At 59.4% G+C, this 15,962-nt stretch overlaps 2 protein-coding genes across 2 annotated transcripts; both read left to right on the top strand.

Annotated features, from left to right (window-relative positions):
* Positions 1–9,880: 9,880 nt before the first annotated feature.
* On the top strand, positions 9,881–11,891 carry LOC123654451 (the record flags this gene model as incomplete). The annotated part of the gene is made up of 2 exons (XM_045590352.1): positions 9,881–10,054; positions 11,535–11,891. Coding segments are annotated over exons 1-2 (531 nt in total), but the record flags the coding sequence as incomplete, so codon positions are not given.
* Positions 11,892–12,556: 665 nt separating this feature from the next.
* On the top strand, positions 12,557–12,913 carry LOC123654573 (the record flags this gene model as incomplete). Its single annotated transcript, XM_045590473.1, has 1 exon — positions 12,557–12,913. A coding segment is annotated over one exon (357 nt), but the record flags the coding sequence as incomplete, so codon positions are not given.
* Between the last annotated feature and the right edge of the window lie 3,049 nt (positions 12,914–15,962).

Genomic DNA, 15,962 nt, shown 5'->3' with positions numbered 1-15,962 from the left:
GCCAAAGCCAAGGCCGAATACATTAAACAGTGTGAGCGAGAGCTCGAGCTCGAAGCGGAGAGCGAGGCGGTCGAAATCACGCGCCAAGTAAGGGCGACGCGATCCGCGACGAGCATAGGAGGAGCGTGCCCGGCTGAAGGCTGCTCGACACTGGACCTGCACAGGAGGGCCCAGGAGTGTGTCGAGGCCATAATCAAGCTCACCAAGGGGTCGAAAAATCTGAAGGGTACCTTTAAAAAGGCCTATAACGAGACGGCTGAGGCCCTTAGCGAAGTACTAGGAACCCTTTATACCCGGACGACGACCGATGAGATCCGTCTGCTGCAGGAGGGGAATGATCGGCTTCAAGCCGAAAACGCCCAGCTGCGCTCGGAGATTGCGGAGCTGAGGCAGGGCGTGGCCGACCTGAGGCGCGACTTGTGCGCGACGCCTGCACCAGTCCCCTCTTGCTCCAGGAAAGAGATCGACGACGACTCATTCGTGTCTAAAATTATGGACGGGGTCGGGAAAATGCTCGACGGCCGATTCCGAAACTTGGAAGCGTCCGGCAGGCTCCTGCCCGAAGCGCGGGTGCGAGCAGTCGAGGCACCGGCTTCTCAGCCGACGGAGACCAGTGTTACTACGCTGGCCCCGCCGGCGAACCCGGCTCCGAGACCTGCCAAGGCAGGCCAAAAAAAGAAGAAAAAGAAGAAGAAGGCGGGTGCGGCTACCCAAGTCGCTGCGCCCAACGAGCCTCGCCCCCTACCACCTGCTCCGGCCGCTCTGACGGAGGGGTGGAATGTGGTGGCGAGGAAAGGAAGAAAGGCGGGGCCGCCCAAAAACCAGCCCCAGCCCCAGAACAAAGGTGGGCCGGCTAAAAAGCCAAAAACGCCGAAGCTGCGATTGCCGCGATCGGCGGCGGTGCAGCTGACGCTGTTGCCGGGCAGCACGAGGACCTACGCGGAGGTCCTCGGTGCCATAAAGGCTGACGGCCTTATAGCGAGCATGGGCGTCGAGACTCGCTATAGGGTCTCTCAGACCGGCGCGCGAAGGCTCGAGCTGCCCGGCACCGGCAATAAGGAGAAGGCCGAGGAGCTAGCCCGGCGCATCAAGGCGGTCGTCGGCGAGGACGTGGCGGTCACCCGCCCGGAGAAGTGCGCCGACCTGCGGGTGGCCGGGTTAGACGACTCGGTCACTCCCCAGGAGCTGGCCGGCGTGATCGCCAAGGCGGGAGGATGCGCCGAGGAATCGATAAAAGTGGGCGAAGTACGGCAAAACTTCGCCGGCATCGGGACAGCGTGGGTTCGCTTGCCAGTAGAGGCGGCGAAGAAAGTGGTCGACGGGCGCCGCCTACTCGTCGGTTTCGTGTCGGCGAGTGTGACTCTTCTCAAGACGAGACCGCAACAATGCTATCGCTGCCACGAGGTTGGGCACGTGGCAGCGAAGTGCGACAAGGGAGTGGACCGCAGCGGCCAGTGCTACCGCTGCGGCAAGGAGGGGCACATTCGCCGGCAATGTACTGCCGAAGCTTGCTGTCCCATATGCCAGGCGGAGAAAAAACCGGCTGGGCACAGCCTAGTCGCGTGCCCTCGCAATAAAGCGGGAAGGAGGAAGAAGGCAGCGACCAAAAATAAAACCCGCGCGCCGCCTGCCAACAGAGCTGGGGAGGTGACAATGGACACCCAATTGTAGTAATGGCGCTTAAGGTGCTCCAAGCCAACCTGAACCACTGTGCCAGGGCTCAGGATCTCTTCGTCCAGAGCCTGGTACAGTGGTCCGTGCGGGCGGCGGTGGTGGCCGAGCCGTACTCGGTCCCGCCGAGGGATAGTTGGATCGGCGATCGCGACGGGGTGGTGGCCATCGTGACCCAGGTCGCCGCGGGCGCCCCGCCCCTTACGAACATTGTGAGGGGCTCGGGTTGCGTTGCGGCACTGCTGGGGGAGGTGGCCATCGTCGGGGCGTATTTTTCCCCGAACAAGTCGGTCGCTGAGTTCGAAGCGTTTCTCGACGGGACCGAGTCGATTCTGCGTAGATTTTATCCGGCGGAGGTGCTCGTGCTCGGTGACTTCAACGCAAAGTCACGTCTGTGGGGGTGTCCTGCCACAGATGCGCGGGGGGCGATTCTGGAGGAGTGGCTCGTTGCCACCGGCCTGACCGTCCTCAATCGCGGGACGGCCAACACGTGCGTGCGCAGGTCGGGCGGCTCGATCGTGGACGTGTCGTTTGCGAGCCCCGGCCTCGCGCGCCGCGTTCGGGACTGGCGAGTGCTGGACGACGTGGAGACTCTCTCGGATCATCGTTACATCCGCTTCGAGATCTCCGCTCGTCCGGCGGTGCCGCCAAGCTCCAGCCGCGCCCCGGCGGAGGAGGGTCCTCGGTGGCAGCTGAAGCGTCTCGACCGGGAGCGACTCGACGAAGCGGCGATAGTGGCGTCGTGTCAGCCGCGCGTCGACGGTTCACCGGACAGGGTGGCAGACTGGCTGGTGGCCAGAATGACCGACGCGTGCGACGCGGCCATGCCGCGGTCGAGGGGTCGCCCCGGGCGGGCTCAGGTGTACTGGTGGTCGGAGGCGATAGCGCAGCTGCGCAGGGAGTGCGTGGCCGTCCGACGCCAGTACACGCGCTGCAGGAGGCGCATCTTCAGGACGCCCCCCGCTTCGCAGGACAGGACACGGCACGAGGAGGAGGGCGAGCGGCTGTACGCCCTTTACACGACAGCCAAAGCCAGCCTCCGTCGTGCCATCGGTGAGTCGCAGGCCGCGGCCAGGGAGGAAATGCTGGACGGACTGAACAGCGACCCGTGGGGGATGCCCTACAAGCGGGTACGCAACAAGGTCCGTCCCTGGGCTCCTCCACTCACGGAGACCCTGGACGCCGAAGTGGTCCGTGAGGTGGTCGCGGCCCTGTTTCCGACGGCGCCGGCCGAGCACGAGCCGCCGTCGATGGCACCGCGTGGAGAGGATCGAGACGTCGGAGAGGAGGCACCGGAGGTCGAAGAGTCGGAACTCGGGGAAGCAGTCGCGCGGCTGCGACGGAAGAACGTCGCTCCAGGCCCGGATGGGATTCCGGGGAGGGCGTGGGCGGTGGCGCTGAATCACCTGGCGCCGCGAGTTCGAGGGCTATTCTCTGCCTGTCTGGCTCAAGCCACAATTCCACAGCGGTGGAAGACAGGCAGGTTAGTCCTCCTCAGGAAGGAAGGCCGGCCGGCGGAGTCACCGTCGGCGTACCGCCCCATCGTCCTCCTCGACGAGCTCGCTAAGCTGTTCGAGCGCGTCGTGGCCGCGCGTCTGGTGGCGCACCTCGGGCGTCGAGGACCCGACCTCTCGGACGTGCAGTTCGGCTTCCGCAGTGGCCGTTCTACCGTGGATGCCGTGCTGTGCGTCCGTGCCCAGGTGCAGGAAGCGGTGGCCCAGGGCGACGTCGTCGTGGCGGTGTCTATTGACATCGCCAACGCCTTTAACACGTTGCCCTGGGGTTGCATCAGGGAGGCGCTTCGCTATCACGGGGTGCCGACCTACTTGCGTCGCGTGGTCGGTGCCTATCTCTCCGACAGGTGGGTGGTCTTCCCCGGAAGGGATGGTCGGCTTGTGAGAAGGGAAGTCGTGTGCGGTGTCCCGCAGGGGTCGGTGCTTGGGCCACTCCTGTGGAACATCGGATACGACTGGGTGTTGCGTGGCTCGCTGCTGCGCGGCGTCAGCGTCGTCTGCTACGCCGACGACACGCTGGTGCTGGCCCGCCGACCGACGTATCGGGAGGCGGCAGTGCTGGCGACCGCTGGCGTCGCGCAGGTCGTGGCGCGAATCCGGCGCCTCGGCCTCGTCGTCGCGCTGGACAAGGCACAAGGAATAGTCTTCCACGGCCCGAGGAGGGCGCCTCCCCACGACGCCCATCTTATCGTGGGAGGCACTCGCATCGGCCTGTCGGGCACGATGACGTACCTGGGTCTCGTGCTCGACGGCCGGTGGAAGTTCCGGGCGCACTTCGCGCGGCTCGTCCCGCGCTTGCTGAAGGTGGGAGCCTCGCTCTCGTGGCTTTTGCCGAACATCGGCGGTCCCGGTGTGAGCTGCCGCCGGCTCTACACCGGCGTCGTGAGAGCGATGGCGATGTACGGTGCCCCCGTCTGGTCCGACGCCCTGGACCGCGAGAACATCGCCCTGTTGCGGCGCGCGCAGAGGGTGATGGCGATCAGCGTCGTACGCGGGTACCGTACGATCTCGGGCGAGGCAGCGTGCGTGCTGGCTGGAGTCCTGCCCTGGGACCTGGACGCGGTCTCTCTGGCGTCGTCATACCGGCGGCGTCGGAGTCTGGCGTCCGGGACCCTCAGTCCGGCACCACGGCTGGCAGAACATCTGAGGCGAGAGCGGGATGCCGCGATCGAGGAGTGGGTTGTGAGGCTCGAGCGTCCGAGTGCGGGGCACTGGACGATCGATGCGGTTCGGCTGGTTCTTCGGCAGTGGTTGGACAGACGACATGGCGTCCTAACCTTCCGCGCCACGCAGGTCCTCTCGGGGCACGGTTGCTTCGGGGGGTACCTGTGTCGGGTCGCCGGGAGGGAGCCCTCTCCTCGCTGCCACCACTGCCAGGATTGTGACGACGAGTCGGCGCAACACGTGTTGGAGGAGTGTCCGGCGTGGGCGGAGGAGCGGGAAGAGCTCCGAAGCGTAGTTGGGCCGGACCTTTCGCTGCCGGCCGTGATTTCTGCCATGACCGGCAGCGAGAGGTGCTGGGACGCCGTCCTCGCGTACTGTGAGCGGGTGATGGCGCAGAAGGAGGCGGCGGAGCGGGTGAGGGAGGACACCACCGACCTCCCCCTCCGCCGCAAAAGGACCGGGCGTCGGAGGCTGGCGCACGATAACCGCCTCCCTCCCTAGACGCTAGGCAGACCAAAATCTGCCGGGTAGGCGCGCGCGGTGTCCCCCGCGCGCCACCTCCTCCACGAGGACAGGAAAGGGCCTGACGAGGCACGCCGCCGGGGTTTGCAGAAGAATTCGGATTCCTGCGACCCCGGCACGGGCGACGAAGGTGGACACCGTTGGTTTTTAGTGGGTAGTCCGGCATTGCACCTACCGCCGGGAGCCCCACACTCCCGCTGCCGAGCTTTCGGCGGCGGGGTCAGTGCGTAAATGCATTTTCCAACGTAAAAAAAAAAAAAAAAAAAAAAAAAAAAAAAAAAAAAAAAAAAAAAAAAAAAAAAAAAAAAAAAAAAGGTTAGGTTAGGTTAGGTTAGGTTCCGGGCGGTGCGGAAGAAGCTCCGTCCGTGGGCACCCCCTCTGACCACGAGTCTGCAGCCGCAAATCTTGCAGCGCGTAGTCGAGTCCCTCTTCCCTCATAGGAACGAGTGGAGCCCACCGGCTATGGGCGTCGCGGAGCCGCGTCTCGCGGAGAGCGGGATCCCCCCTGTGACCGAGGCGGAGCTCGGTGCGGCCGTCGCGAGGCTCAAATCTAAGCGCACCGCCCCGGGCCCGGACGGCGTGCCGGGAAAGGTGCTGAGCCTCGCGACGGGTAGCATGGGTGGCAGAATTCGGGCCCTGTTCGACAGGTGCCTGGAGCAGGGCCGGTTTCCCCAGGTGTGGAAGACGGGCAGGCTCGTCCTGCTGAAGAAGGACGGACGGTCGGCCGAACAGCCTTCGGCCTATCGACCGATCGTGCTCCTCGACGAGATCAGTAAGGTGTTCGAGCGCGTCCTGGCGACTCGAATTCTCGAGTCGATGAACCCGGGATTGCACGAGGCGCAGTATGGATTTCGTCGGGGCCGGTCGACCGTCGCGGCCATCGCCCACCTCAGGGACCTCACCGAGTCGGCGGTCTCCCGGGGTGGAGTGTTGTGGGCGGTCTCGCTGGACGTGACCAACGCGTTCAACTCTCTGCCCTGGGAGACGGTGAGGGTGGCGATGGGATACCACGGTATCCCGCGCTATTTGCGTAGGCTCATCGGAGCTTACTTTGCGGGAAGGGCGGTAGAGTTCCCGATAGGCGGCGGCGGTCTGTCGAGGCGGTCCATGTCGTGCGGCGTTCCGCAGGGTTCGGTCCTCGGACCGCTCCTGTGGAACATCGGCTACGACTGGGTGCTCCGCGGTGCCACGTTGCCGGGAGTGTCGGTCATCTGCTACGCAGACGACACTCTCGTCACCGTTCGCGCCGGCGGGTACCGCGAGGCGGGCCTCCTCGCCACGGCCGGCGTCGCGCAGGTGGTGGCCAGGATTCGGGCTCTCGGGCTGGAGGTCGCCTTGCAGAAGACGGAGGTCCTGGCCTTTCACGGGCCGAGGGCCGCTCCTCCGCCCGGGACGTCGATAGTCGTCGGGGGTACTTCGATCGCCGTCGGGTCGACGATGAAGTACCTGGGCATCGTTCTCGACGGTCGCTGGAAGTTCGACGAACACTTCCGGCGGCTGACCCCGAAGCTTCTGGCCGCCGCCGGAGCGCTCGGGAGTCTACTGCCCAACCTAGAAGGGCCCGCCGACAAATGCAGACGCCTCTTCGTGGGCGTCGTGCGTTCGATGGCGTTGTATGGCGCTGTTTAGGCCAAATCGCGCCTTAGAGCGATTGCCTTAGGGTTTAGTTTAACCGTGGTTCTGTCATTTATTACTTATGATTTTGTAATACCATTTCGCTGCGTTAGCGACGCTTTTTTCTGTATGGGCTTCATCGGTGATATCGCCAGGTGGCACGGCCCCCCGCCGTCGCCGTCGCCCGCGCCGCTTAGCGGCGAACAGTCTCGATTCCGCTCTCAAGGTAGCGGACGTATCGCTGCTCGATACGGCGAATATAGTCTCGCGTCCGCTCTGCAAGGTGTGGCCGTATCGCTGCTCGACGGCCGGCCAGTTCCCATTGTTGGACTTATTGTTTTGCGCGTGCCTCGTGGTTTATTAACTGCTTACTTACTTACTTTACTGCTACCGTTTTAATTGCTGTACTTATAACTTAACTGTAAAGTCTCGAGTTCGCTCTGCACGAACGCAATTTTCTGTGTCGCTTTATGAGAACCCCAATGTCGGGTTCGGACTCTTGGCTGGCGTGACCGCACGCAGCCCTGTGAATATATCTAACGATTTATTTGGTAACTGTAAATATTTAATTGCTGTGCTTATAACTTAACTGTAAATATTCGTTGTTGTGCTTGTAACTGTAACTGCTTGTGTATTTCTTTATAATCAATTCTGTGACCGGGGGTGCCTACTCACTGTCGAAGTCTGGGGGCCTGGGGCCTCCTTTTCGGGGACCGCCAGGACACCTATTTACACTCAACGTCACACCACACCACACGACCTACACACGTTCCCTGGCGATCTTAGACCTCAATCGACCCTAGCTGCCCTTCGAAGGTAAGTGCAACTTCACGCTTATTTTCAACCCCTTTTTTGTGTTTGATTGCTCACGCCGCATATCCGATCACCATAGGTATTCCGTACCCGACCCTAGGCAGTCCGCCGGGAGGTCGCTGATGGGCCCCGATCTCTGAGGCTCTGCTGGACTGGCTAGGGCCGTAACATTTTGGTAGCAGAGCGTGGTTGGAAAAAAAAAACATTTTGGTAGCAGAGCGTGGTTCCCACGCCTTGAGCTGCGTGAGTTTAACTGATAGGGGTTATATTTGTTTAGGGTATTGTATTTTGAGTAGCTTCGGGTAGGTTTAGCCTGTGTGGCACATCCCTATATATATATTTTTTTACTGTTTATATTTTCTTACTGTTATTACTGTAATTATTGCTGTGATTTGTATCTGTATTTTTTATTGCTGTATTGGTTGCTGGAATTTATATCACTGCATTTGTTTATCGTTATATATGATGCCGTCACACAAGCAACCCAAGGCACCTGCGCTGATAATTCAGGAGCAGCTGCGCTGGGCGGCGCATGCCCACACACTGATCGGGCGCGCCGACCGAGTGTATAATTTAGCGCAGCGAGCGGATCAGGTTCGGGATCGACTGGCCTTGGTCGAGAGCGCATACACTGAGCTTTTGTCTGCGGATGTGGAGAGCGGAGTCAAGGACTCCGCTCGTCGGGATTATGAGCAATTCGTCGACTTCACGGACGACTTGGTTGAGGCAAGGGGCAAGCTGGCGCATGAGGCGCGTGAGAGCCAGATGGAGGGTCTGGCGAAACTGGAGTCTCCGCGGCGGAATCCAGCTCAAGCTGAGCTATTAGGTAAGTTGCCCACATTGGACTTGCCCAAGTTCTCGGGTGCTATTGGTGAGTGGCTGGCCTTCATAGGCCTCTTTGATAGCTTGGTCCACGCCCGGGGGGACTTGTCCCTCGGTCAAAAAATGGCGTACCTGCTCTCTTCTCTTGAAGGGGAGGCCCTTGCGGTCGTTGGTCACTTGAAGTTGGCCGACAACTCCTATTTGATCGCAAGAGACCTACTCGAGAGGAGGTACGCAAACACCCGGCTGCTGGCTGACGAATATGCCCGACAGCTTCTGAATCTCTCGCTACTGACTGACGGGACGAGGCTACGTCAGGATATTATTAATCCTGTCGTAGTCGCGTGCAATTCGCTGAGGCGCCTGGAGCTTCCGGTCGACGAAGGGGCCGGAGGATCTTTTTTGTTGCTCCACCTCGTACTGTCCCGCCTACCCCTCGATCTGCGGATCCATTTTGAGGAGAGATATGGTGGGGACGGAGCGGATCATATCCCGTCTTTTAGAGACCTGCTGCTCTTTTTAGAGCAACAGTGCAGGCAGGTCACAAACGCAGCGGGCGCCGCCGACACCTCCAGGGCACCTGAAAGGCGGAACCCGCCCGGGAGGTCATCGCCGACACCGTGGAAGGCAGCTGGAGCTCCTTCCGGAGGGCTCCGCCCTCTCCCTACATATACCGGCCTAGTGGCCAGGGAAGCTCCTCCTCCTCCTACTAACTGCAACTACTGCCGCGGGTCGGAGCACCGGGCCGCGGCTTGCCCTAAGCTGCGAGCTAAGCACGCCAAGGCGAGGCGGAACATAGCTCGCGATCGCCGCTGGTGCTTCTCTTGTTTGGAGCGGCACTTGCAAAGGGACTGTCCGCACCAGCGGCCCTGTCCGCACTGCTCGGGTCCTCATCATGAGGCCTTGTGCCTGGGCCCGTGCAGCGCTCCTCCTCACGCCCCTTCCTACCGCGCCTCTGCCACGGGCGGGGGCGCTAGTCAGCGCCCTCCGGCGCGTGACGCTTCTCGCTCGCCCACCAACGCCCCAGGTTTGAACAGGGGACATTCCCCTGAGCAGTTGGGGGGTCACCCTGTCAGGGGCGGGGGGGTCTGCACCCCCCCTCCTCAGCGGGTCGAGAGAGAGTTCGCCGCCACTCAGCTGTCGTCAAGACCACTGTCTCCTCCTTTAGCTCAGTGGCCGCGACTGGAGCGCCACCCTCCCCCCCTTGGTCGGAGTCGGCGACCTTACCAGGTCCCTAGGACCTCTTATCTGTCCCGGCCCGCTAGGCCGGGGCCCTCTGAGTTCCGGGCCTCTCCGCTTAGCGCTACCTTGCCGCCGGTGGTCGAGTTGTCACCTGACTGCCGCTACGAGGACCCCCGGCGCGAGGACTGGTCCGATGGAGGCAGCTCCAACTAGGTAGCTGCCGCCCTATCTCCCACCACGGCCACCTCCACTGAGCCTTTAAGCTGTCAAACTGTCCTTTTGCAGACAGCCTCAGTGCAGGTGTACAACCCGAAGGGCGACTGTCTAACATCTCGCGCCTTGTTGGACTCGGGTTCACAACATTGTGTGGCCTCTATTTGGTTGGTGGGAAGACTAGGGCTCCCCTGGAGCTCTGAATCACGTCGAATGTTTGGCATCGGAGGCCTGGAGCCTCCCGCTCCTAGGGGAAGAGCTGAATTAATTTGCTGGCCCTGTCTTAGGGCCGACGCACCCTCCGGAGCGTCATCTTTAAATGTATCCCGTGCTACAAACTGAAGGCCGCCATTTCTCACCCTATGATGGGCGACTTGCCAGCCGATCGCGTCACTGCCATCCGACCATTCGCTGGAGTCGGAACTAATTTCGCTGGCCCTGTCTTAGTCAAGTCGTCCTGCTTTCGTAACGCGTGCTCACATGGAGCCTACCTGTGCGTGTTCGTGTGTCTCTCCACTAAGGCCGTTCATCTGAAACTTGTAAGTGCCCTCAGCACTGAAGCCTTTGTGGCCGCACTTAGCTGTTTTGTTTTTGCCGTGGGGTCCCTGACCTGATCCGATCCGACCCTGTTTCGTTTACCGATTTGCTCGCGGACATAATGCCCTTCTGTCCGGGACGGGGGATTGTTTAGGCCAAATCGCGCCTTAGAGCGATTGCCTTAGGGTTTAGTTTAACCGTGGTTCTGTCATTTATTACTTATGATTTTGTAATACCATTTCGCTGCGTTAGCGACGCTTTTTTCTGTATGGGCTTCATCGGTGATATCGCCAGGTGGCACGGCCCCCCGCCGTCGCCGTCGCCCGCGCCGCTTAGCGGCGAACAGTCTCGATTCCGCTCTCAAGGTAGCGGACGTATCGCTGCTCGATACGGCGAATATAGTCTCGCGTCCGCTCTGCAAGGTGTGGCCGTATCGCTGCTCGACGGCCGGCCAGTTCCCATTGTTGGACTTATTGTTTTGCGCGTGCCTCGTGGTTTATTAACTGCTTACTTACTTACTTTACTGCTACCGTTTTAATTGCTGTACTTATAACTTAACTGTAAAGTCTCGAGTTCGCTCTGCACGAACGCAATTTTCTGTGTCGCTTTATGAGAACCCCAATGTCGGGTTCGGACTCTTGGCTGGCGTGACCGCACGCAGCCCTGTGAATATATCTAACGATTTATTTGGTAACTGTAAATATTTAATTGCTGTGCTTATAACTTAACTGTAAATATTCGTTGTTGTGCTTGTAACTGTAACTGCTTGTGTATTTCTTTATAATCAATTCTGTGACCGGGGGTGCCTACTCACTGTCGAAGTCTGGGGGCCTGGGGCCTCCTTTTCGGGGACCGCCAGGACACCTATTTACACTCAACGTCACACCACACCACACGACCTACACACGTTCCCTGGCGATCTTAGACCTCAATCGACCCTAGCTGCCCTTCGAAGGTAAGTGCAACTTCACGCTTATTTTCAACCCCTTTTTTGTGTTTGATTGCTCACGCCGCATATCCGATCACCATAGGTATTCCGTACCCGACCCTAGGCAGTCCGCCGGGAGGTCGCTGATGGGCCCCGATCTCTGAGGCTCTGCTGGACTGGCTAGGGCCGTAACAGGCGCTCCGATTTGGGCGGGCGCTCTCTGCGCGCGGAACGTGTCGCTGATTCGCAGGCCGCACCGCGCTATCGCGCTGCGGGCTGCGAGGGCGTACCGCACGGTGTCCTACACCGCATCGTGTCTCCTCGCCGGCAGCCCCCCGTGGGAACTGGAGGCCGAAGCTCTCGCGTCGGTCTTCTGGCGCGTGACGGAAGCGCGCCTGAGGGAGGAACCGCCTCGTCCGCAAGAGGTCGTGCGATGGAGGAGAGAAGCTCGCGACGGCCTCTTCCGGAAGTGGTCGGAGAATCTCGAGGACCCGAACGTAATTACGAGTCGGGGGCTGGTGGCGGCGATTCGGCCCGTTCTGCGCGGCTGGGTCGATAGGCGACACGGTGCGATGTCGTTCCACTTGGCGCAGATGCTGACCGGGCACGGCTGCTTCGGTCGCTATCTGTGCCGAGCGCTGGGGCGGGAGCCGACGTCGGAATGTCACCATTGCGACGCCGGCGCCGAGGACACGGCGGAGCACACGCGCGCGGTCTGCCCGGCGTGGTGCGAAGAGCGCGCCGCCCTGTCGGCGGCCATCGGAGCGGATCTCTCGCTGCCGGCCGTGGTCTCGGCCATGGTCGGCAGCGAGGAGAACTGGAGCGCCGTCTCCTCCTTCTGCAGCGCCGTGATGCTGCGGAAGGAGGCGGCGGAGCGGGAGCGGGAACGGGATCCGAACTCGCTTCCGTCTCGTCGCGGTAGACGCGGTCGGCGGCGCAGGGCCTACCTGGCCAACCTGCAGCCGCCGCCCCCGTAGTTTGGATCAGCGGGCGATAGGTCGGGGGATCTATCGACCGCATCGCACGATCCCGAGGAGGACGGAGAGAGGCGATCTTATGTGTTCAAGGGATCCTCTCTCGGGTCGCTGTCGCTTTTGCGGCGACGACGACGGGCCCTAGTCTGGGCAGGCGCCGGCGGGATCGCGAAAGAGCTTTGCGTCCTCGCGATCTCGCCACAAGCGCATAGGCGGAACACACGTGTGGTTTTTGTTCAGTAAGAGTCTGACTCCCCTCCGAGCCCCCCCAACCGGAGGGTGTCCATGAAGGATTTTCCACACGTTAAAAAAAAAAAAAAAAAAAAAAAAAAAAAGGTTAGGTTAGGTTAGGTTAGGTTAGGTTAGGTTAGGTTAGGTTCCCCCCGTGGGAACTGGAGGCCGAAGCTCTCGCGTCGGTCTTCTGGCGCGTGACGGAAGCGCGCCTGAGGGAGGAACCGCCTCGTCCGCAAGAGATCGTGCGATGGAGGAGAGAAGCTCGCGACGGCCTCTTCCGGAAGTGGTCGGAGAATCTCGAGGACCCGAACGTAATTACGAGTCGGGGGCTGGTGGCGGCGATTCGGCCCGTTCTGCGCGGCTGGGTCGATAGGCGACACGGTGCGATGTCGTTCCACTTGGCGCAGATGCTGACCGGGCACGGCTGCTTCGGTCGCTATCTGTGCCGAGCGTTGGGGCGGGAGCCGACGTCGGAATGTCACCATTGCGACGCCGGCGCCGAGGACACGGCGGAGCACACGCGCGCGGTCTGCCCGGCGTGGTGCGAGGAGCGCGCCGCCCTGTCGGCGGCCATCGGAGCGGATCTCTCGCTGCCGGCCGTGGTTTCGGCCATGGTCGGCAGCGAGGAGAACTGGAGCGCCGTCTCCTCCTTCTGCAGCGCCGTGATGCTGCGGAAGGAGGCGGCGGAGCGGGAGCGGGAACGGGATCCGAACTCGCTTCCGTCTCGTCGCGGTAGACGCGGTCGGCGGCGCAGGGCCTACCTGGCCAACCTGCAGCCGCCGCCCCCGTAGTTTGGATCAGCGGGCGATAGGTCGGGGGATCTATCGACCGCATCGCACGATCCCGAGGAGGACGGAGAGAGGCGATCTTATGTGTTCAAGGGATCCTCTCTCGGGTCGCTGTCGCTTTTGCGGCGACGACGACGGGCCCTAGTCTGGGCAGGCGCCGGCGGGATCGCGAAAGAGCTTTGTGTCCTCGCGATCTCGCCACAAGCGCATAGGCGGAACACACGTGTGGTTTTTTTTTTTTTTTTTTTTTTTTTTTTTTTTTTTTTTTTTTTTTTTTTTTTTTCAGTAAGAGTCTGACTCCCCCTCCGAGCCCCCCCAACCGGAGGGTGTCCATGAAGGATTTTCCACACGTAAAAAAAAAAAAAAAAAAAAAAAAGGTTAGGTTAGGTTAGGTTAGGTTAGGTTAGGTTAGGTTAGGTTAGGTTAGGTTAGGTTAGGTTAGGTTAGGTTTTTTTTTTTTTTTTTTTTTTTTTTTTTTTTTTTTTTTTTTTTTTTTTTTTTTTTTTTTTTTTTTTATTCTAGACCCCCACACATAGGTGTGAGACTGTCCTACTCTACTCATTCATTCCAGTTCTCGCTAGTATTCCTCTCGCACTTTCATTCAGCATACTAATTCTTTCTGTCATTCATTCCTCATTCACACACTGGGTGGGTTCCCATCTAATCTAATCTATCCTACTATTTCTGTATTACTTAAAATTATGAACTCTTGGGGAAATGAATGGGGTTTGGGTACAACAGTTTTATTTACATTTTATTTACTTTTCTTACTACTATTTTATCTTGTTACAATGGTTTTATTTACAAATTCTCTTACATGTTATTATTACTTCTAATGAAAATTTACAACTAATTTTACATTGGAAGCTATTCTAATTCTTATACTATTCCTACTTAAATCTTATTTGCTTATGTTATACTACAATATACAATTATATCCAGAAAACATAATTTTACTGATTCTTATTTCTAATATTAACTGCTTTAACTATTTTTACACAATATTGTAGGAACAGATCTCTAGTTGTGTTGTTTGCAATTATTTCACACAGGTTCCTTTCCACCATTTGCACACCCGTTTGGTGTTCTAATCTAAGCCTCTCGTAGGCAAATGCAGGACACTCCAGGAGGACGTGGAGGACGGACTCGGAGCACCCAGGGTCGCAGACGCACGACGGACTCTCCTTACACTTGAAGCGGTACAAGTATTCGGAGAATCCGCCATGCCCCGTCAACGCCTGGGTGACAAACCAGTCCACCCCTATTTTGCTCGTGATTTTGTACGCGGCTATCGCGTCAGGGAAGAACACCCTGGTGACACCAGCCGTTTCGCCGGCTCGATACCGCTGGTTCCATTCATCAAGCGATTGCATGCGAATGCTCCGCCTGATGAATGAAACCGGGCAGCTGTCATAGTCAAAAGCGCGTTTAGACTTCAGCGCAGCCTCCTTGGCCAGATGGTCGGCACGCTCATTGCCCTCCAGCCCTGCGTGGGCTTTGATCCAGAACAAACTAACACGTTTGTCCCGGAGCAGAGCCCTTCGCAGGTGTCCCCGCGCTTCAACGGCTAGGGGATGGGGGGCTACCGGGTTCTCCAGCGTGAGCAGTGCCGACAAGGAGTCGGAATAAATCCCGACGGATCCAGCCAAGGTGTCCGCGGCCATCCGTGCCGCCCGACATATCGCCAAGAGTTCCGCCTGGTAGACCGTACAATAAGACGGCAAAGCAAGCTTGAGGGTTTTGATTTCGGCGGCGCCAGCCCATACGGACAGCGCCGCGCCCACTTTGCCCTCAATCTTGCTTCCGTCCGTGAAGATATTAAAGGCGTGCTCGCTGTTTGCGGTAAACTGTTCTTGGTCCGCCAGGCGCTTGAACTCGAGGTCGACATGAGAGGCGGGGTGCGGAGACCGCAGAGCCGAGGACATCCGCTCCACCTCTCGATCCCCTATCACCCGCTGGGGGACCCCCCGTCTCGCCTCGTACAAATTCGCGGCTTCGCGGACACGGAGGTCGAGGGGGAGTATCCCAGCGAGCAACAATGCGGAGTTCAGAGAGGTGGTTCGGTATGCCCTGCAAAGCTTCTGCGCGAAGCCCCGCTGGACCACGTTCAGCTGCTTGCGAACACCGAGCTTGTCCACGGCCGGCGCCCAAACGGCAGCCGCATACAAAATCACGGGCTCAACCACCGCCCTGTAAATAGTGCGGATTACTTCAGGATGGAGACCCCAGCTGGCCTTAGCCGCACGGGCCAGCTGGTGATAAAAGGCGAGCGCGCGCCTGCAGACGTTCGCGACGTGGGCGTTGAAGGTGAGTTTGTGATCTATGACGACCCCCAGCAGCTTGATCTCGCTCGCCAGGACAATGTCGACCCCGCCCATGTGAAGACGCGGGGTGTCATACTTCAGTTTGCGCGTCACAACCATAGCGTTTGTCTTGTGGGGCGCAAACCGAAGCTTATTAGATGCTCCCCACGCCCTCACACATTCGAGGACGGCATTGGCCCGACGTTCGATCTCGAGGGCCGTATCACCCTCGAACACCAACACCACATCGTCGGCGAACGCCTGCGCGTACTCGCCTTTGGCCTCCAACTCCTGAAGTAGTGGATCCAGGAGCAGGTTCCACAATATCGGCCCGCCGATAGATCCCTGCACGCAGCCTTTCCCGGTGTCCCTCACGTGCTCCTCCCCCAGGTACCTCACTCTGGCACGTCTGTCGCTCAGGTAGCTGCCCAAGAGCCGCCTGATGTTTTCGGGGCACCTTTCCTCAGCCAACCTTACCTTTATTTTAGGCCACCAAGCGTTGTCGAAGGCGCCCTCTATATCCAACGAGATCAAAACCAGGATCTTTTTTTCTTCTAATTTATTTCTAATGAACTTAACTAGGGTATAGAGGGCGTCCTCGGTGCTCCGCTGGGGCATGAAGCCAAATTGGCGAGTACTTAGCTTGGGCAGCAGGTGGTATTTTAACCTGGCGACTAGCATTT

This window comes from Melitaea cinxia, chromosome 6, assembly GCF_905220565.1.
Source record: "Melitaea cinxia chromosome 6, ilMelCinx1.1, whole genome shotgun sequence".
In the NCBI taxonomy this organism is placed as follows: Eukaryota; Metazoa; Arthropoda; class Insecta; order Lepidoptera; family Nymphalidae; genus Melitaea; species Melitaea cinxia.
The sequence above is the reverse complement of the archived record's forward strand: the minus strand, read 5'-3'. Positions and strand labels throughout refer to the sequence as shown.